The 22,002-nt window shown below is 40.6% G+C and overlaps 1 protein-coding gene across 4 annotated transcripts in view; it reads right to left on the reverse strand.

The window, feature by feature from the left end:
- Positions 1 to 22,002, reverse strand: part of ZDHHC8 (zinc finger DHHC-type palmitoyltransferase 8) — a 125,634-nt gene that overhangs the window by 16,762 nt on the left and 86,870 nt on the right. For all 4 annotated transcript variants that reach the window (XR_003562675.2, XM_027814019.2, XM_027814020.2 and 1 more), the window contains 8 exons: positions 18,253 to 18,374; positions 13,241 to 13,398; positions 9,906 to 10,078; positions 9,104 to 9,206; positions 5,670 to 5,761; positions 3,852 to 3,984; positions 2,863 to 2,980; positions 2,035 to 2,144 (listed from right to left, as the gene is read on the reverse strand). Coding sequence is in view for 3 of the 4 variants with exons in the window: in XM_027814019.2 (XP_027669820.2) it covers positions 2,035 to 2,144; positions 2,863 to 2,980; positions 3,852 to 3,984; positions 5,670 to 5,761; positions 9,104 to 9,206; positions 9,906 to 10,078; positions 13,241 to 13,398; positions 18,253 to 18,374 (1,009 nt within the window). In the remaining variant the exon portion in view is untranslated. The remainder of the gene's footprint in view (positions 1 to 2,034; positions 2,145 to 2,862; positions 2,981 to 3,851; positions 3,985 to 5,669; positions 5,762 to 9,103; positions 9,207 to 9,905; positions 10,079 to 13,240; positions 13,399 to 18,252; positions 18,375 to 22,002) is intronic.

Consider the following 22,002-nt stretch of genomic DNA (forward strand, 5'->3'; position numbering starts at 1 on the left):
TAATTTCATTTAAAGGAAAATTATCCAAAAAAGCCTAACTGGCAAAAATCTGTTTTATTCAGAGTTTTTCTTCGTATTTTTTTCTTTGAGCTAGCAGATAGGGAAATAGGCAAAACAGCTCACTATCTTCTAGACCACGGTGCTAAATTTGGCCTTCTCTGGAAAAATAAGACCAAGTGGCAGCCTGTAAAGGAGGAGGAGAGAGCAATGACATAGCTTATGTTTGTGCTACTTATCCTTGTGCCCTGATCCCTCTTTTCTAACAGTTTTCACTGCTCAAAAGCAGAATTATATTGGCAGGCTGAAGAACTGATACAAAAGAGACAACATGGTATTCCCCACACCATCTAGTCTCTTTCCCTCTGTACCTTATACTTAGATATGGCTTGGCAGACAAATACATGCTATCCTATCAGCTTGCCAAGTGAACTCATTTTTATAATATTCCCACTTGACTGCTAGAAAGTGGTGACTACTCTAAAATTGAACAAGTCCACAAAGCTGATTGTATGCACACACGTCAGCCTATAATAACAACATCTTTTTAGGTTAGGATTGAAACAGCAACCCTCAGAGTGAAGATGCCGTACCCTGTTATCATTTCATAGCACTGTCCAGTCTTCTGGCCTAATCAGAACCTATCCTGTATCTTTATTGCATCTATGGCTACATACTGAATAAATAATACAAGTTTTCCTCCCATGGCACTCTGACTTTTGGCATCATGACCCAAAACACTGTTGCTTACACAGCTCAAAATTGCTAGCTGATGCCTGTAAATATTTTGAATTGGATGCCAAACCATTTTTGATGTAATAAAGTGAAGATGATAGGATATGAAATTTTTTGGATACAGTGAGTACATCGTTGTTCTTATGTTCACTTTCAGCCAATCTTTTCTTCATTAAGTGGACAAATCCAGAGAATAAGATTTATAATTATTGCAGTAAGACTAAAACCCAAACTTGGTGGTAGCTGGAATTCTATCATCTATCACCATCTTTCTATACTAGAGAAGTTTTCTTCACTATTTAAGGAACAATCTGCCTTATTCCAGTGTTGCTGCAGTCTCTACCATATTTTCCTTTCCTTACTTATACCACCCCCTTCTTGTTATTGCTGGGGTGACATGGGAGGACCCAATGAAATTAACTGTTAGAAAACTGCGCTGTGTGTGGTATGTGTGTTTTAAGGGTATCTCCTCTGGTGTGTGAAGGCTTGGATATATATTGCAAATATACAAGATAGATCAGTGATTTTCAAACTGCTGTTCTCAGGTCCTGGGAGGCCAAGGAATATCTGCAACAAATCCATGAGAAATAAGTAAGAAAAACAAGTCTATCAGCAGTGGGCTTAGTTTTGCACTCTTCTTCCAAAGGAAACAGTGTAAACTGTTTCAAAACTCCTAAGCAAATGAGGAAACAGTCAGAGTTCCAGAGCAAGCCTCTCTTAATTGTTTGGACCTCAGTTTTCTTGCAGGGAAAGATGATGCCAAGTATTAGGAAGGAGGTTTTTTTCCCCATCTAACCCAAACATGCTGAGAAGGTGCTAAGGTAAAATGTGAGGAATCTTCCATTAATTTTAACTAAAATACCTCTTGGGATGCTTTAAAAGTTCCTTGCAAGCTGACAACTTGAGGAATCACAAGCATGTTGTCTGTTGGCTAAAGGGTCTGATCCAGAAAAGCGCTAAGCATGCCCAACTCCCTCTGAAGTGAATGTAAATTGGCACCTATGTCAGGAGAAGCCAATGGAAGGTGACACTTCTCAGCACCTTAGGATCAGGCTGAGACACTTAAAGCAGCAGTGCATGCCTGTCAGCAGGACAGACATGTCAAGCTCAACAGAGGAAAGCTGCAAAAGCAGACATGTTTTCATAAGGAGCATAGTGGAAAATATATACTATCGCAGAACAATGCCAAGTGTTGTTATTTACTTTTACATTTTGACTTTCACTAGAGCCCTGCAGTGAATTTATCCTCAGTTCCATGTTGCCTGGTGTTAGCTGGGAGCAGATTCTCCTTGGCTCACTCACCTGGTCAGCTGTAGCATGGTAGTGGACTTTGGGATTGTTGCTGAACGCTGGTCGATACTTGTACATGGCAGGTGTAGGAGGGCTAATAAGTTTGGGTGAAAGGCCACCTTCTGTAAAAGAAAAGGAAAAAAAAAAAGACTTTATATTAAAATGTGTGGACAGAAAGCTATCATCCCTAATCCCTTGCTATCCACAGTCCTCTGCAAACAAATCTGTTCTGGAAAGAATAAAACTTGCAGTGCTGAATTCCACCAAAAGCAATGGGGCCCCTGTGGAAATAACAGTACATTGCTGCCAGATCAGTGATGTAAAGAGAAGAAGAAACAAGGTATAATACGGTAAGTAGCGTGACATATTTTGGTGAGTAGTAATTTTTCCAGACTGAAATAGTAGATATTTGGGTTGAATTAAGCTACTAGTTTTGTCTGAAAAAAAGAGTTTTATTAATAGTATCAAAGCTTTAATCTCACATTTTCATAAATGTAATAATTCAGTTTATAATGCCTAAGCATTTTATACTTAGATTCCTTAGTTCAAAATGACATTTTTCTTTTTTAAATTGGTCAAAAAATTAAGGTGGTGTTTAAAATGGTTTAAAAACAGTGTGAAATGTATATGAAATATCCACCCTATGCTTGAATGAACACTTGAAGCTGACTTTTCTCTCCCTTTCCTGCTGTTTATTCCCCTGGCTCAGAATTCCTATAAATAGAAAAAAACGCCTTCACCCAGATCCCATTACTGTTTTAAAAAAATACCAGAAGCCTTTCAAAGAGGCTGAATTATTTTCTTAGTAATAAAAATAAAACACTGATCGTGCAACTATACCTTCACTGGTCCCCAGCTGCCCTTTTAGCTCAGAGTACTTGCTTGGATCTCCTTTTGGTGGAAGAGGTGGTTGCACATCCATACTTTTGTCCTCCAGGCCTTCCAGGCTAATTTTAGACTGAAAACAACCAAAGAATCAATCATTACCCACAGCTCGGTTAAATAACAGCGCATGTCAGAGTGCTGGATGTACCAAACAAAAGCTACCTATACCTATAATGACAAACATGATTTAACATCCACTGCAGACAAGGACTGTCATGTGTAAAATTAGCATTGTCATAATAAGCCAGTATAATTTTATATGCACTGTCCTAGCCTACCTGGCATGCTAAATAACATTATCATCACACTAGTTAATACATGGTAGAAGACAATGGTGTTTTCTAGCATTTTTCAGCAACTTTCCAGGCAGCTCTCAGCAAGTAACTCTCCACAAAAATCTTGCAAGGTGGTTTCTTTTGAATCCACTGCTTTTTATATAACTAAACAAATCCTTCTATTTCATGTCAAGAGAAGCTGAAAAAAGACGACAAAAGAGAACTCAGTTTCTGAGCCAATATTCCTCTCACCAGATCACAAGCCTTCCCACAGTCTGGAAGCTCAAAACCTTTTTTTAAAGTAGAACAGCTGACCTGGTGGTACAAGGGTTCCCACACAGTGTTACGTTCATTAAAATTAATCTGAACACCAAGAGATGGCAACTCTTGGGACAGAAAGTAACTATTGCAAAGAACAGCCACCTCTTCCAAAAGATGCCCAGAGGCATCCTATTATAGAGCTGCAAAAAGAGCTGTTACTGGATCAAGAGCTGCTGTTACTGAACCTGGGTTACTTTCAGAGGATGAAGTATATGACAAGGAATCAACCTATACAATTTTCTCCTGAAAATGCATCACCTCAAATAAATTTTCAGTGACAAACTCATTCTCAGACTTGATAATGCTCAAGTCATGTTCTTCAAAAGCAGCACTTGAAGGCTGCCTTACCTTGCTCCGGTTGAGGTTGGCTTGGATCCCATTGTCACTGATCTTCACTGTGATCTGTCGCTCAGATAAATCAGGTCTGAGGAAAGGAGGCTTCACACTCACAGCTTGCTTTTTCTTGGGCTCAACTATGTACCTGAACAATTGTTCAAGAGTCATCATTAAAATAAACAATAACCTAAGAACAAGGCATAGAGACAATATCTTCCTGCTTCCAGGGTATGATTTAAGAATGTGTCAGAATCTAGGTAAGCAAACTCCATTTATTTCAATGGATGTAATAATTAAAAAGCAATAAAAATATCAGTTTCTTTTTAGTGAGCAAAAAGAGAGGAAGCATTAAAAAAACCCAAGCAAATTTTGAAGCCGAATGGACAAGAGCACAGTTCACATGAAGAGAGAAAAAGAGGCCTACCACCAATGGAAGCAATTTAATAGATCTTACCTAGTTAACATGAAACAGCTCCCCTGCGGTGGAAGACGGTGACTGGGGGAATAAGACCCAGCACACGGGGAGTTAACATGGAGAAGATGACATGCTGTCAGTTCTAGCTTACCACATGGTGACTTGTTTCTGTAGCATGTTTAGAGCGTTCAAATAAATGGAGGTGAAAAAGACAGGTCTATAGGAAGCAACAAATCTAAAGGGAAATGGCTGGCTTTAGAAATCTCATTTCTTTCCAGTGGACTAGAATTCTGCAAGTGCAATTGGGCAGTGGCTGTACAATGCATAAATATCAATACACACACAAGCCTTCTCCATCTAGTGAAAAGGACATTCTAATAGTGATGGCTCAGTGACCTTCAATATACAGGACAATTTGAACAAGTCTTCACAAAACACAAACATTATGCTTGCTGAAAGTCTGAGAAGAGCCATGATGATAGTACTCACACCTCTTAACAGGAGTGTCTCCCAACTTCTAATATCTGGCTCTCTAAGTATCTTGACCTGATTTTCATGTTTTTTTAAGTTTCATAAGCAGCTATTCCAGTATCTTCACTTTAACACACATAACAGTCTTTTAGGACTTATTTGCTGCATAGCGAAGGAGGGTAGTGGGGAGGAAAGGCAGATAATCGTGTCAGGGTCTAGAATTGCTCAATACCCTGAAAAGGCTCAAATAAGTCCTCTTATAGTACAATTATTAACATGTTTGCAGCCTGGACAGCTCAGCATCTGGGATATTTATACTCCATCTGATCTACTGAATTAAAATCCTGATTTCAAAATGTGAAACGATAAATCCATTTCCCCTAAAATAGAAAGCCATAAATAAAATCCTGAGTTCCATGATGTAGACCTCATTGAAAATCTGTTTTATGATAATGAAAGTGCCAATGAGATTGAAAACCACAGCAGCCTTAAATTAGGTTTAAGTCTTAAGGAGAAAGGCTGATTTTAGATTCCTTCCTTTTCTCCAGCAGACTAGAATGCCTGGACGTTGACTGTACAGTGCAAAAAGTCGTGTTGGGAATATGGTAACATATGGAAACTTACCTTGTTACTGAAATGCACTGGATAAACAGTTGGTGAAGACAAGGGTATCAGCTCTTGATGTAATTTGACATGCTCATTCCAAATAAACATTTCTGGTATAAGGGTTATGAATTACATGAAGAAAGCAAATGCTTGGACAGGTTACAGCCATGCAAAAGCGAAGCAGCTATCACAGAGCTCTGCCTTCAGGAGTGCTTTGCTTTACCTCCCTGTTATTTCATCAATGGTCTTCCATTTGTAAGCCCAACCAAGCACATTTTCTGCCTCTTCCCAACAACTACTCTACCACCCTCATTCCCAGTTGAGAGAATTTCTCTTACCTGGGAGCCAAGGGGCTGCAGAGCACATGTTCCACATTACCGCAGCATCCTCGGGTAAAAGGATTCACTCCTCCACGGAATTTACCTGTCACCTGGAAACATATTCAGGACAGTGCTCAAACCTCTGGTTATATAAAAGTCATCAACCAACCCTCAGAAAGCCAAGAACAAGTATGCCTTGCTCTGACCCTACTGTCCTTCCCAAACAGATCATTTTACTTTGAATGCTACACTTCCTCTCTCCTGCTCTAACGCACCACCTCCATCAGCTATTTCTAGCTAGAAGGCACACCAACTAAAGGTCCCTTCCCCGAAGGGCAATGTGCTCAGTGTGGCTGGGTTTCAGAGTGACCAGGTTCACCTCCTCATGCTGCTCTTCGATTCACGCCTGCTGTTAGCCAGACATCCTGTTTTGAACCCTTTTATTCCCCCGTTACTTCCACTCATCTGCCTTGGTAAGTCCCCTCCAAACAAACAGGAATGTCAACTCAACATTCGTCATGTTGGATGAGAGCAATGTTTCCTCTCTATCAGCATCCCATTCGCCGCAGCAATCAGTATGAACCACTGCCTTATGCAGGCCTTATGCAGGAGGGTGCCAGGAACTCCCTGGTGATTACTATGTTTGCTTGGAAATGAGCTAGTTTAATAAAAGCCAAGCCTCATTAGACTGGCGGGATCCATTCAAAGCTTCATAAGCATTATAAAGGGTTTGTACTCTACAGGCAGACACTTGAAAGTAACCATATGGGGATAAATACCAATAAAGCCAGAGAGATTAATAGTGGTTGCCATTAAAAGCATTACTGTTGCTGTTTGCAAGTAATGCGTTTTAATCAACTCATAGTTCTGATCTAGCAACAAGTTTACAGAGTACTAGAAATATTTTAATTACTTGCACATAAAATAATGACAATGAAATGATTTTGCAGTATATTATGCTGGCCTCTTTGATATAACATAAAACCCTTTAAAAGGCCAAGAGAGAAACGCTGGAAGTTCTGGGTGTTGGAAAAGTAACCTGATGACTAAAACATGGGCCTGGGACATTTGGCACATCTGCATTCATCCTGGGCTTAAGCTGACTTGTGCCAGAAGCTGGCAAAGCTCTTCATATCTCTGTGCCCATTTTCTCTCACACAATATGAAAATAAAATTTCTCTAACTCACAGATTACATTACTAATTATATCAATTTGGTTTCTAAAGTAGTTTGAAATCTACTGATAGAAAGCAGTCTCAGAAGGAAGGGTATTTATTTACTCTATTCAGAAACTAAAAATGCCAGGATATGAGCAGATGTTCAGTTATGGGTTATTTTGATTCCGTAAAAGACTTCCAGAGGCATTCAGAAAGCTCACAAACACCTAAACTCAGTCACTGCGCATTCCTAAATCAGTCTGCCTACTATGAATGCTCAAACCCGACAAACTCCAGAATGACCAAATACCAAAAAATTACAGTAAAACACCAAAATGTCTGTACCACTGGCCTAAAAAATGTACTGGGAAAAGGGGGCAAGTGTAGCTGAACATATTGTAACTGTAATGCTGACAGCAGATAACCAACAGTGTGAGAAAAGGGAATAGATACTGAGACTGCAGGAGAAAAGTGAATGTTTTAAAACAATGGCAAAACCCAGGAGCAGATGGCATATCCATCACTCCTGGTCTGGTGCTCTAATTACTTAGATATGCTTCCTTTCAAAGGGACCTGAAGGCTGGGAACATCCATCGTCCCATTACAGATAGGCAGTACATATGACTAAACAGAAATTAAGACCAGATTATATTGAATTTTCAGAATGGCATGGATGATTTAATCTCAAGTGGTTTGGTAGCTCAGGAAACCAAACCAAGCTAGGATGCATTTTCCACTAGTTATTTCAATCAAGGTAAAAGTCAAATTCTCAACTGTCCTAAATGTTAGTGTAGCCACAAACACAAGAAGTTATTTATTTATTTATTTATTTATTTAAATTTCTCCTTCTTCTGCAGCCTAAAATTTCCATGGACAGTTTTCATCACTGCATGAAGACAAACCTAAGACAGATAATGATTTGGGCTATGAGACTGCAATGCTCTGTGTTTTATGCTACTATTGTTAGCACTAATACTTGGCCAAAATCAATTTTAAAATGAAAAGCAGCTGAATCCAAGCAGGACAGAGAAAAGCATTTAAAGATCTACAGCTATGGTAAGTCTGCTTTGTTCAGAGGCCATGTTAGGCAACAATTCAGGATGATGTCAGATTCATTGCTTATGTAAACCTCCCACACTATTCTGGATAGAAGTTTTTATTGTCTCTTGTGGGATAGGGGACAATCTCTTCCCAGTTTATGAAGGCCTGGCCTCAGACAGTTGTCTTCAACTCTTACAGTCTGCACAGCAGCCATCCAAGCTACATAAGCATGAAGCCATCAGCCTGCAGGACAGCAAGAACACCATACTGCTCAGTATGAGCTAGAGAGTGCCCATAGATGCAAGAGCAGTAAAAATGCACTTGGGGAAAAAAAAAAAAAAAAAAAAAAAAAAGTGAAAAAGAAGTGTGATGTGGAAAAGAAAGCAAAAAAACCCCAAATATATGAGGGGTGCTTTTGAGCTGGAGCTGTGAAAGGGTAAAGCACTGGAATGCACACAATTAATTAGCAGTGGGAAGAAAGCTATGAGCAGCTGATGGGCACACTGCATGACCCAGTGTCAAGCTTTCTAACAGAGCTATGCCTTTTGAATGGCAGGGGCATGCTATCAATTTTGCCACTACATCTCTATCACCGGTATCATACTATTGATATGCACATGTATATAGGTCTGGATCACCCACATTGGGGTAACTGCAGGGGAACTAATGTTTTACAGGCTCCTTGGCACAAGATCTCATGATTACACTTGGTTTGGAGAAGCAAAACAAGTTAGGTCCAATAGCCTCTCTATGTGCATGTGCACATACGCATGAGAACAAAAGAGAGTCAAAAAGAGCAAGACAAAGAGCTAGCTCAGATCTTATTACGACGTGCACTGTGGGTTAGCTGGGGTAGTTCAAAATACCAGGAGACAGGGCAAAAGCATGATTTAATCTTTTCCTTTCTTTTTCTTCATTCAGGCTCATGGTTAGTTCAGTCTGACTCATAAAGTTTTAACTTTTGGGGGTGACAGTACTTACCACATAAAACCTATTTCAAAGCCAAGAGTAGATTTTAAATGGTAAATAAGCCTGGGATGATCCTTTGTGGTTAGAAAGGGGAAATCTTTGCTTGCAGTGCATTCAAGTAAAAAAATTGAATTAAAAACTAGGCAATCTTCATAGATCTTCACAAAAGCTTTAGTATGAGTGTTACTGCTAAGATCTGGACCATTTCTTGCTTTACTCAAGCTGACTTGCTGACTTTCCTTCCCAACTCAACATCACCAACACAGAGAAAGAATTGCTCCTTACCTGTTCATTTGTTGTGCGCCCTCGGGCCACTAGAACGATGTGGAAGCCAGTGAGACCAATAACTGGAATAAAGAATAACCCAGCCACACACATGACAGCCATTCTGTATCCAGGAGTTAAAGAAATGGGGATGAGTGAAGGGAAAAAGAGATTATGAAGGGGAGAGAGAGGAAAAGGAGAAAAAAAAAAAAAGCTTGGAAATAAGGAGGGTTCGCCTCATTTTTAATTACGTCTAACTAAATTCTATCTCAAAGCTAAGCCCATCTGCTCCTAACTAAGGCCATTATCCTTGAGATGGTTAAAAAACAATCTGAACTCATTGATTCTGGCTCTAACCATCTTGTAAAGACCATTCTGCACTCATCTATCAACAGGGGCAGCACCCCCCAGAGCTAGCAGTTTGTGTATTAGCATGCAGGGGAACCTGTTTCCAGGGCAAACTCTGCTTTACAATACAGTAACAAGTGTTTTAAATACAGTAAATAGTCACAAAACCCCACAGTTTATAGCCACCCCCAACTGGCAGCAAAATCCAGGGAGGCAGCATATCCTTCTGCTGGGTTGTCATGACAAAGACTGAGATAGACAAAAGGTCAGCTACAATTTTGTGGGTAATCGATGGTCACACAGGCAAAATGGGTACAGAGGAAAACCTGCACTAAGCATTTACAGAGGAAGAGCAATGGGGGATCAGGAGAGGAGTGTATCTCCACCATTTCCAGGAAGACAAATCTTCAGATTCATTCTTTCACATTTTCCTGAAGGACACCTTGAGTCTTGAAAGACCAAAAAAGAAGGATACGTAATGGTAGTATGAGCTGCTCCCAGCTTTTCCATATGGTTTAGCACAAAGATGAGCCCAAAGGTGAATACTCCAACCATGTGTGTACTTAAGGACAGCAAGAAGAGAAAAAAATAGCGGTAGTTCCTCCGTCCTATGCAATTGTTGACCCATGGGCAGTGATGGTCAAAATCCTTGGAAAGAAAGGGAGAAATAGGGAACAATATCGAAATGGTGAAAAGAAATATTTTGACTTAGAGACACGTCCAAACCATCACCATGTAAAACTACATCAGGATAGTTCTGCAGCTTTACAACATGCTAGACTCTCTTTATAAGGCTCTTAGGACCAAGTGGTTTCTGTATCTATGGGTGGAGAGGTACTTGAGTGTTTATAGGGTTTGAAGAGAGGATATTAAAAAAAATAAATGACAGTCTATTTATCTTAAAGCAGCAGAAACACTATTTTTAAATTATCTTTAGCTTGAGGGGACAATTACAATGAAGTTATAATAACCTGGAATGTTTTGAAGATTCAATACTGCTGCAGAATTATCTGCCCTACATTTCTGTATTTATAGGTAGCTGAATGAATCCACTTGAAACAATGAACATCACGAAAGATACTTTTTACCAAGCATGTCCCCAAAGAAAAGCAATAGCTGGGTAAGAAACAGGCAAAGTTGTGCACAAGTTCATTAATAGTTATGAACCCAAACCTAACTATTTGTCTTAGTCAAAAGTTCAAGGTCCCTTATAAAGTTGGATCCATTTTAACAGGAGATTTAATAATGAGGGCAAGCCACAGACACCTTTCAGGTGCCTTTACACAGTTTTATAGGCATGTAAATCCACTGTCTTCAATGGGATTATTCTTGATGTGAAGACAATATCTGGTGCACAAAATAAACCCTTCTTATTTCTGTGTTCTTCAGAACAGATATTACACATTCATTACATCATCAAACGAATTGTTTATTCTTTGTTTTGTGGTAATGCTATTTTTAAACGTTCCTCAATGATGACAAAGGGGTTTTTGTATTTCTAAGTTTTGCACAATGTATTTACCAAAAATTTACAAAGTACAAGGAAATGGATTAGAGCTTTCCCAAAGCACATAAGAAAATGACAAGAGCAATTTAATAAAGATCATTTCAGGCTATATCTGAAATGCTGACATAGCGTATGTCTATTATGCGAATCTGGTAGCATGCAGCCCAAAATACCTATGGATTATGAAACTATTATAAAGTACTCACTGCAAAGGCTTCAGTAAAGAAAAAAAAATCTGACTACTTTTGTCACAGATTCATTTTTGGGTCCCTCTTGTCACAGCAGGCTTTAGGTTTTAACTGATTTTATTTCTGCAAGTGTTGTCTGCTTTGTTCTGTTTGTTTAGCTCAAACATTTTATATTTGGGAAAATAATTTTTATTACACATTCTAGACTGAAAGTGAAAAGATGTGAATTACAACCCTGACTGGGTTCCACATGTAAAAGCCAGTAGAGTTGCTCCTATCACTATCTCCAAGCTCTTCTAGAATAGACAGGTGAGTGGGAAATAAGCATCACAAGAATCAATAAAGCATGCTGTTTAAGACCATGACTTATTGATTTATAAGTCATTAATGCTTTTTGCCTATATTGCTCCACAGCAGTCATATTTTAATTATATAAGCAGAGCTTGCCCACCAGAACAGTAAGGAACATTCAACTATCTGACCATCAATAAAACTTCCGGAGAGCTAGGCAGAGTCACCTTGTGTTCTCCTATTTTATTTAGGTTACTTTTGGATTCTCTCCTATTTCCATTTCTGCTGCAGAACTGACTCCCATGGAGCCCTTATGGCAGCATGAAATTGCAAGTGTTTATACCAGTGACTTTTGAGCAATCTTTGTTGAAAATTATTTTTCATGTTGAGCCACTGGGGAGAGTGGAAGATAGAAATTCTGTGGGACAACTGAGAATTTACCATCATCTAAACAATCCCTAGGATCTAGAATTAGTGAAAACATTTATGTTTTAAAACTAAGAATATACAACTGAGGTTTTCTACAAAAAATCCAGCTCTATTCAATAATTCACAGCAGTTTAAGAAATTTAGTGAGACAACTTATGAATAGCTGTAGCTATTCCCCTCTGCCCAGGGACCTTGGCAGCTCCTTACTCTCTGTCTTCTCAAATCCTGCATCCTTGTAAGGCCTTCCACAACAGGACAACCTTGTCCTATTTATCAATGTTACTAGACACAGCACTGCTTCCAGATAATTACAAGTTAGATCTATATTGCCCTGAAGGAGAAAATGACTGATACAAGATAAACCCAGGCAGCCTTTCCCTCACATGCAACTGTGCTGCTTTCTTTGGGACTATTCCCTTGCTTGTGGCAAAGAGGATTAGGACAAAGATGGTGTATACAGCATTCCAGCTGACTCTGGTATTTTTTCCCTTTCCGATTAGTAATTCCTTTCATTTTAATGGCACAGCTGAATATATTTTAGACATATTAAAGATTTCATCTTTCTATTGGAAAAAATAGACCTTGCAGCAGAAACAATCCTTAAGAAGTAGAATTTTTAGTTCAGCAATAAAAAATCCCCCCTGGCAATACACCACTGTGGATACAGCACTCCTACTTGCTTACAGTCTGGGGGATGTGTATAGCCCAAAAGCATAACTTACTGTATTATGGGGGTTGTTTTTGAAAAATCCCATGTGCCTCATTGAGACTCTATGGCTATCAAGAAACATGAACGTTCTATAATTCAGAGCGACCAACATTAGAAACATGAATGTGTTCATGCTCTGAGCTGGGGTGTTGAAACAAACATGAAGTTGTTCCATTGGCTGGAGGACCACTCTGACTTTTGTGTTTGGTTTTCCTAAAGCTCACACACCATCGTAGCTTCTCTGCTTGCCCACTGAAGTAGGCACCAGTTTGTTCCAAACTAAACAATGAGCCCTAAACTCACAGATGACAAGCTACAAGGGTTCACCCCAAATTTCCTGCTCTCCTGAACTCTGCCCCTTTATCAACTCTTCCATTCACTCCTTTTTTACACTCATGATCCCTTAGCTACTTTAAGGAAGACATAGCCAGCATTATAAATTTTTATTCTCATTATCACTGGCAACAAAGCTGACATCAAACATTATTGCATGTGTAACAACCATGATAACTGAGGGCTGTGTTTCAAATGGTACTAATTAGTAGGAGTTCGTCAACAAGACTACAGCTGGGAACTTCCAAGAACTGAAATATTGGAGGAGGCACCCAAATGCATGTTTTCAGTAGTATGTGCAATGTCATCACTAAGGCAAAGCCAACAGATCGTGTAATCAACAAAAATGTTACCTCAACACAGTTGTCACAGACGCTGCAGTGAGAGCAGCGTGGAGGACGGTAGAAGTGGCAGGTGGCACACCATTTCATCCGTACTTGGATTCCTTTAATCTCCACATTCTTGTAGAGTGGAGCTCGGAAGTCATCATCTTTATCTTCATCTTCATCTGCTGCTCAATGCAAAACTAAAAGTTAGTGGAAATAACAAAGGTTAAAGATAAAAGAGCTAATCCAGTCGATGCCTTGGATACAGGGCCACTGCATGTCCTCTTGGGCTTGTCAGGGAAATAAGAGTGGTGGAAGTGATGGACTGTCAGAACAGGTTGTCAGGGCTGCAGAACACGTCGGTGATCAGGGCTCATAGGAGGGCTGTGCAACCTTACTCACCAGCCCCTGGACAAAGAGAGGTGTTTGAGTCTTATCTTAGCCATCACATACAACCCGCATGAACAAGATGAGCTGCAGACTACATGTAGTCAAAGAGGAGATGGAGATCACCCAAGCCCTTGTTGTGAGAAGTTCTGCTGAACAAATTTGGGATTAATTCAATGCTAGCCTACCAGCACATAAAGTGAAATAAATTACATTGATAAATATTAGAAGAAGGTTATGCTAGCTCAAACCCCCAAAATCAACCCAGATGACCTAAGCAATAATTCGTTCAACACTCTAGTGTCATCCCACAATCATCCCAAAGACCAGGGAGCGTGATGCCACAGTGAGATATGCCATTCTGAAGCAATTTTTGTGCCCATGAAAAGTCCTTGCATCAGTTCTTACTTTATAGCACACTCCGTGCTCACCTCTTTATAGCATACCAAGAACTTGCTTTAGTAACAATACATAACTGGGAAGATCTCCCCTCTCTCAAAGGCAGCATGGTCTACTGATCCAAGCACAGGAATGGGAGTCAAGAAGTCCTGGATTCTAACTGTCTCACTCTGTGGCCTTGAGCTAGTCATTTAGCCTCTCTTTGCCATTAGTAAGATGAGGATGACAATATCGGTCATTTTATTAGGGACAACATGGAGGGCAGATGATTTATCATCTCAGCTAAGCACTGCCCTGTTAAGAAAAGAGGCCATTTAAAAATAAATGCACAAAATAAAACCCAGTCTATAATAGACAAATATATATTTAGAAGAAAAGGAAAAAAATGAGAATAATGTTCATGAAAGTTCATCCTTTATTCTAGATTCCTGTGATCTATATTAGTTTCCTTTTTACAGAGAAAATCTAAGAAGTTCACATCTATTTGACACCTGGTTAAACATTACAGTGCTGCTGGTGTTGGTTGACTGGCTCCAAATTTGGTGGAATTTGATAATGTTGTCCCAGTGGGGCATCAATCACTGTAATTTATTTCTATGTTAAATCTTCTCTAGATGTGTTATCATGATCTAATTTCCACTGACTTCAGAGGGAGTTTCTTCTTTCACTTATATGAGCTTGGAATCTGGCTCAGCTACAGTATTTACCTTGCAAGAGTATTCTCTGGATTAATGTTTGTGCATGGAAGCAGAGTGCTGTACTGGCACCATTCTCTATAATTTTCCTTCATTACTAGTCAGTGGGACCCAGCTAGACTCTAAATCCCATAGGCACTTCTATAAATACAATCTGTTGGTTCTTCAATAATATTATAAACTAGCCCATGTTGTATAATACATGTGGGCATGTGAAAACAAGACACTAGAACAGTCAAACCATTTAAGGTCTTGTAAAAAAACCTGACTATGCAGACGAAAAGTCTGTACCTTGTATATACCTACATGCATATAACACATCAATCTTGCAGAACTGACAGACACTTGAGGAGTTTGTATAAAATAGATTCACATCAGAAATACTGGAAGCCAGTTTGTAGTTGGTATCTATAATTAGACAGCAATGAATGTTGCCAATCTCAACCCAGACTGTAAATCAGATTTGTCAGGGTAGCCCCAGTTTCAGTAACCTAATACTTCCTTTCCTCTCATTTTGGTGTATAACTGGCAACTCACCCGCACAGAGCCAATCCCAGTTCATACCAGAAACATTCAGAGAGCCAACAAATTAAAAAATTATTCAAACATGAGTAATGGATCTGGGAACTTGATTCAGGCCCTCTTCAACAATACAAGAGTGTGCTGGGTTTACTTACTCCCATAGCCCAAGTCCTATTTGCCAGAGAACCTGTAAGCTGATATAATATAGCTAGAAATGTGTTTTATTTCCAGCTTTCAGTGATCTGAGCAGAAGAATACATTGGCAGAGGAATCTATCTTACAGCACAGATTCTCATACTGACACAGGGCAGCCAAGCCTCAGGTTTTTATAACATATCTTACCATTTTTGGTGGCTTCCTTAAAGGAATCATGCAATTTCATTAGAATCTTAGCTTTTGTGTTGCTGATTTGTTCTTTTGGTTTTGAAGTTAATTTGTAACTATCAGAAATGTGCTAAGAAGCTTGAAAACAAGAAGACTAAACCTAATTTCAACATCAGAAAGCAAACAGATCTACTGTATATTCATTTTAAATCACTCCTACAATTTTTTAACTCCTTGCGCTGGCAGCTCTGCAGGTGGCGTGGGGTGGTGATAGCTTTTTTCACATGCACGCTTGTATCTGAAATAACATCTGCTCCTCTTTCCACCCAGCACTGGTATTTATAGTGTTTTCCATCTTTCTTTTTCCTTATCAGTTTGATTCCTTCACAGAGAATCATAAAACAGTTTGGGTTGGAAAGAACCTTAAAGATCACCCAGTCCCACCCCCCTGCCCTGTTCAGGGACACCTTCCACTAGCCCAGGCTGCTCAAAGCACCATCCAGCCTGGCCTTGAGCACTGCCAGGGATGGGGCACCCAGAGGTGCTCTGGGCAGCCTGTGCCAGTGCCTCGCCACCCTCAGAATGAAGAATTTCTTCCTAATATCTAATCTAAATCTACCCTTTTTCAGTTCAAAGCCATTACCCTTTGTCCTGTCACTACATGCCCTCTCCAGCTTTCTTGTAGGCCCCTTTACATACTGGAAGATGCTACGAGGTCTCCCCAGAGCTTTCTCTTCTCCAGGCTGAACAACCCCAGTACTCTCAACCAGTCTCCATAGGAGAGGTGCTCCAGCTCTCTGATTATCTTTGTGGCCCTCCTGTGGACTCACTCCAACAGGTCCATGTCCTTCTTACGCTGGGGGCCCCACAGCTGAACACAGTACTCCAGGTGGGGTCTCCTGAGAGTGGAGTAAAGGGGGAGAATCACCTCCCTCAACCTGCTGCTCATGCTTATTTTGATGCAGCCAAGGACACAGTCGGCTTTCTGGGCTGCAACCACACATTGCTGGGTCATGTTGAGCTTCTCATCCACCAACACCCCAAGTCCTTCTCCACAGGGCTGCCCTCTATTCTCCACCCAGCCAGTGTCTGTGCTTGGGATTGCCCTGACCCACATGCAGGACCTTACACTTGGCCTTGTTGAACTTCATGAGGTCTGCACAGGCCCACCTCTCAAGCCTGTCAAGGTCCCTGTGGATGACATCCCTTCCTCCCAGCATGTTGACCACACCACACAGCTTGGTATCATTGGGAAACTTGCTGAGGGTGAACTCAATCCCACTGCCCATGTTGCCAACAGGGAGATGGGAAGGGAGGGAAGGTGATGAGAATGTCCCAAAGTTTCTATTTGATCTCTTGGTGTGTTTCTCTTTTAAATGCAAAGTCCAAAATAAAGAATCTGTTTGCAAAAAAGAAGTTAGAGAAGTGCAAAGGAAAGTATGAATTCACAACACACTCAGTACCAACCACTCACAGGGCATAATGAACTTTATTCCAGCTCTCCTCCTACCAAAGGCAAAGACCATGGATGCTTTCGATAATCTCACATCTCAAGCATGTTTAATCGCTGCTATCTCTGCTGAGATGAAGGAACTAAAAAGTCCAGGAAACTTGTTTTAACAAGCTCTAAGTGTTTAAACTCTTTTGAAAGTCTCCCTAGCACCTATTTGTACCTTTAAGCACCTAACTCTGCATCACTTAATCTTGCACAAATGACTGAATCTTGTCTGTGCCTTATTTTGCCTTTACACACAATTATTTCCTTAAGTGGAGTGCTGCAACACTTAATCAGGGGTTCGAAGGCTGCAGCGGAAAGGAAAGGCAGGCAGATGCTCATCATCAGACCCTGCTATCTGGAGAAACATGGCACTTACCATTCAGGGAAGCCAGCAGGACAGGTACCTTGTTCTTGTCAGACAGCAATTCAAAATAGATATTGAACTCAGTGAATAGAGGTGAGAAAGCACAGCTTGCAGAAAGCACAGATCCATTGGTTTAGCAAGACTGCCTAGAGCAGTCTCTGCTCCAAACTGCATGTGAATAATTATTGGAAGACGGATAAAATGAGGTGATAATTCTCTCATTAGGATATGTTAAAAGAGATAGCTGCACTGTGGTTCCCATTACAAAAGCTGAGCGATCTTTATCCTATTTCATCAGCTGTGAATCAGTACTAATTTAAGCAGGCATATCTTTCTAAATGTAGACATTTTTAGATACTCTAAGGCAAGCCTTAATCATTATCTTTTTTAGTGTTCAGTGCTTCTGCATTTGTTTTAAGGCCTTTGGAAGGTCTGCTTTGATGAAGCTGTTTCAGAAAGTTAGCCTCTCCCCTCCACCATGCTCTGCTACCTATTGTGAAGACAGTGACTTAAATCCAATTTGCCAGCATGACACAGGGGATGGAAATCACAATCACATCAGTCAGGAGAGCTACTCAAGGAGAACCATTCTATGCAACCCTGTGCCCTCAGCTGCCAGTCTGAGCAAGTGAAAGGACAACTGCCACCTCCTAGCTCAGAAGAGAGATGGAAAGTACCCAGCATTTACTACCATCCCCACCTCTGCTGCCAGATGAGTGTAATTAATAAAGTCTACAAGAACAATACCAGAAAAAAAGGGATTAGTCAGTGAACAGTGTATTTGGCTACTTGACATCTCCTTTAGCTTGGATTTTCAAATCCCCCCCCCAACAGCCCCATTTTCTGTTACCTCGTGGGAAAACTCCAGGGTCCATGAAAGTTGCCATGCTGAAGTTTGCCAGTACAAACAAGAACACGAGCCCATTGTACACTGGGATGGCTGGGGAGATGGCTTTTGTCAACCAGGGGCACCTGTGAAGAAGAAAAGTTATAGATAAGGGCTCTTTTGGCTGTAACATAGTTTCTTCTCATTCACCATCATCACACAGAGAAGTAGTCTCATCACCTCCCCACCAGCCACGCAGCAAGGCTGAATTCGCAATTTAACAACAGAAATTTCCATAAAGCCAGTTTCAGTGATCTAAAATACACTGCAGACACGCTTTGTAAAGCTGCTTTGTTACATAGTACAGAAAGCACCAATTGTTCACATAGCTCATAAGGCTTTGCAACCCTATTGCCTTATTTGCAACCTGGCATTTTGCTTCTTTGTGTAAAAGCCTCATCCCATTGTTGCATTTCTGTTTACCTTCTACATAGCCTCGTTGCAGCTGGTGTTATTTTCACTTTTCACTGGTGTAAAGCAGAATAGGATTCTTAAACCACTGATCTCTACAGCAGGTACAAAGAGAAGCACACTCACTTCTCACTACACTTCCCTGGGTGGTTTTCAAGTCCAAATAACACTCAGAAGCAACACTACAAAAACCTCTCCTTAAGGAAAGTTTAGATAGATCAAGCATGGGCTCTGCAGGTGTCAGCGGAATGTAAGAATGCAATATTGAAAAGAAAGTAGCTGGCATCTGCTATGAGAACACTTCAGGAACACTGGAAAGGCTTGCTGCCCACTTGGCAAATGTAACTGAGAGGAAGTGAAGATAAAGGAGAAAAAGTAGAGACTTTGGAAAAAGGATGGAGAAATGCCTGTTAGTTACAGGAAAATTGTTTTAGCTGCGAAGAAGAAGACTTCCACCAGCAGAGGAGGGCAGGACCAAGCAGAAAACAGCCTGTCTCACAGGCAACTTCACCCAGAAAAGAGCAGTGTTTATTCACTTAGCCATTTACAGCCTCTCTAAAGCTTATCTCTAAACACTACACCAAATCTACTTGTCTGTTCTGCATAAAGAGATTTGGTGTTATAGGGCTGCTGAGGGGGAAAATCTGATCAATCTCATTAATGTGGAAAACATAAATAAGGAAAAAAGCAAGACAAATAATCTCTTTGAAAAAAGTAAGACCCCTGACTGACTGGGTCCTTAGATTTCCATCTGCCTTGGCAGCCAGGGACTCCTCCAAAGTTGCTAAGCAGACAGCCATTCAGCTGCAATGCCTTGCCACCATTAGCATAAATCATACATCGGACCACATATTGTGGATTGTATTTTGCCTGAATTACATCCACGGTTGAATCTGGTTGTCTGCCAGGCTGAAGCCTGCAGAGAGAAAGAAAAAAACAAACAAAAAACCCAAGCAGCCCTCTCCCAAATCTAATTTGCACTGGTTTTGCTACCAATATGCTGTTTTGAACAGCTGAGAATGGTGTTATTGACCTTGAAGGGATGCTGTGGAACACACTCCTGTGGCCAGCATTAGAAGGGCACTGTATTTTCTCCTTTTTGTGAACAGGCAAGAAGAGACTGTTTTACACTCCCTCCTTCTCACAACCAGGCTTTTAACATTGCACTGCTGCAAACTGCTTTTAAAAGGACTTTTCCCTGTGTGTGCTTCAATCAGTTTGGCCTGGAGCGAGTAAAAGATAAGACAAATCCCATCCAGAGTGAATGAACTGTAAAGCCGAATGCAAGATATGTCTGTGGCCAGAGCCAAACCTCCAGGCTGACTAGGAGAGAAGGAAAAAAATCTCACTTGAGTAAGGATGCTTCGCTGTAGCCCACAGATGGGGATCAGAAGGATAGGGTTTTCTCCTGGGACTGGTCTTAGCAGGGAAAGGCCCAGGAAATTAACACCTATTAAGAGAATAGGAAAGGGCTGAGAGTTCAGTGGAGGAGACCTGAATGTGTCTGTTTCTCTTGCATTTGAGATCTCATCCAGGTGATTGTAAAGCTTGGGTAAAGCAGCAGGTCTCGTAGAAGAGAAAGCTGATGGAGATGAACTAGCTCAGAGAGGCCAGATGAAGACAGCTTGATTCCATGAGGTACCCTTATGTTTCCCAGGAGGTGGAATTTCAATGTGCAGCAAGGTCATACAGACTTGCTGCCATTCTCAGTTTTCCTCAAAGCAGCTGCTGATGACTGAAAACCAAGGCAAGGCAGAAGTTTCTCACTTGCCATGAAATGTGCCGCAGTGACCTTGCCAAGCAAGCTGCAGGCCTGTCACTAACAGTTTCTGCCAGATCCTTTGGAGGAAACTAAAGGAAATCCTGAAATAAGCAGTTATAGAATTAATTCTACCCAGGGAAGGTTCTTCCCTCTAAATTATAGTAAAATTACGATCAATAATGGCAATGACTGATTTGATTTCTTCCCATGAAGAAACTGCTTACACAGAGGATTATGAAGTTACCCATTGCTTGTCAAGCATGGGGGAGAGATTTCACTGGCAGTGAAATCAAGTAAGTTGGCAAATCAAGGGACAGGAAACCCTTTCTTACAGATAACTAGTTACTCCGAACAAGATTATAATAAGAGAGACTGTCTCAGATGATTAATGTAAGCATTTGTTAATGTTCTCATTTGTGATTTACTTTGTCATGTTCCCAACAAATACATCAAAATACTAGGAAAAGCTTTAGCCATAAGCTAAACTGAACAGCTCATTTAATGGGTAAATACTGCATCTGAAAATACTTCACGGAAGTTGAAATAGAGGATAGAGTGAGTCATTGTACATATTAGCCAGAAGGTCTGTTCACAACCCTTCCATTTTTTATTCCCAGAATCTTTATGCAGTATCATAGATAACATAAAATTACATGGGACAAAAGGGGGCTCATTTGTAAACCAGACTGGCTGATAAAAAGAGATCAAGTCCTGGCTTGTAACTGTACAAAAGTCTGAAAAAGAAAATAAAATTGCTACTAGGATTCTCCCCAAAATGATGCATCTTCCCTGTCCCTCCCCTCTAATGCACACATAATTTTAGGCAATGTAACAGAAATTCTAATCCAAGTCTGGCAGGTTGTTTTATCACTAATCCATCATACAAAAGTCTGGCTTCTGACCCTCTACGCTCTCTGCCTCAAGAGGGAAGCTGCAGAACTGTCTGAGCAGCACCTGTAGTGAGTGTCTTTTTACTTTGTGCGTATCTTCTCCCCAGGAGATCTGTTCCCAGCAGTAATAATGCCCATCTATGGGACAAATCTAGTTGCTTGTTCTAACAGAAGTTGTTATGAATCTAGGTAAACAACACATGGGTTCAATGCTTTCTTTGGTTGGTGAACACAAAATTTCAAGAGCCTAGTGTCTTGTGTCTTCAACTCATCTCACAGTGGAACTATAGAGCATGAAGTGTACCACAAATTTTATAGGGCCATATAAATTAAATAGAGCCAAGAGCAGTGTACAGTCCCCTAATGGAGCACCACCAGCACATTTTTCTGAGAGAAAAACTAAACCCTAAGATTTCTGGTGCACATGACATCTAGGAGCAAAAAGACTAAGTTTAACACAGACCTTTTCTATTACAGCTTAATTATCGTCAAAGAAAGCTGCTCTGTTTGCTGGAGTCCCTGCAGAAACACAGTCACTGCAGAGGTCAAAGGCAATATCCTTGGACCACCGAAAAGTTAAATGATGGAACACAGTAACAGATGTGCTATGACTTGCTTTTTGCATAAGCACCTAGACATGCCCCACCTGGC

Source organism: Falco cherrug, chromosome 1 (assembly GCF_023634085.1).
Source record: "Falco cherrug isolate bFalChe1 chromosome 1, bFalChe1.pri, whole genome shotgun sequence".
NCBI lineage: Eukaryota > Metazoa > Chordata > Aves > Falconiformes > Falconidae > Falco > Falco cherrug.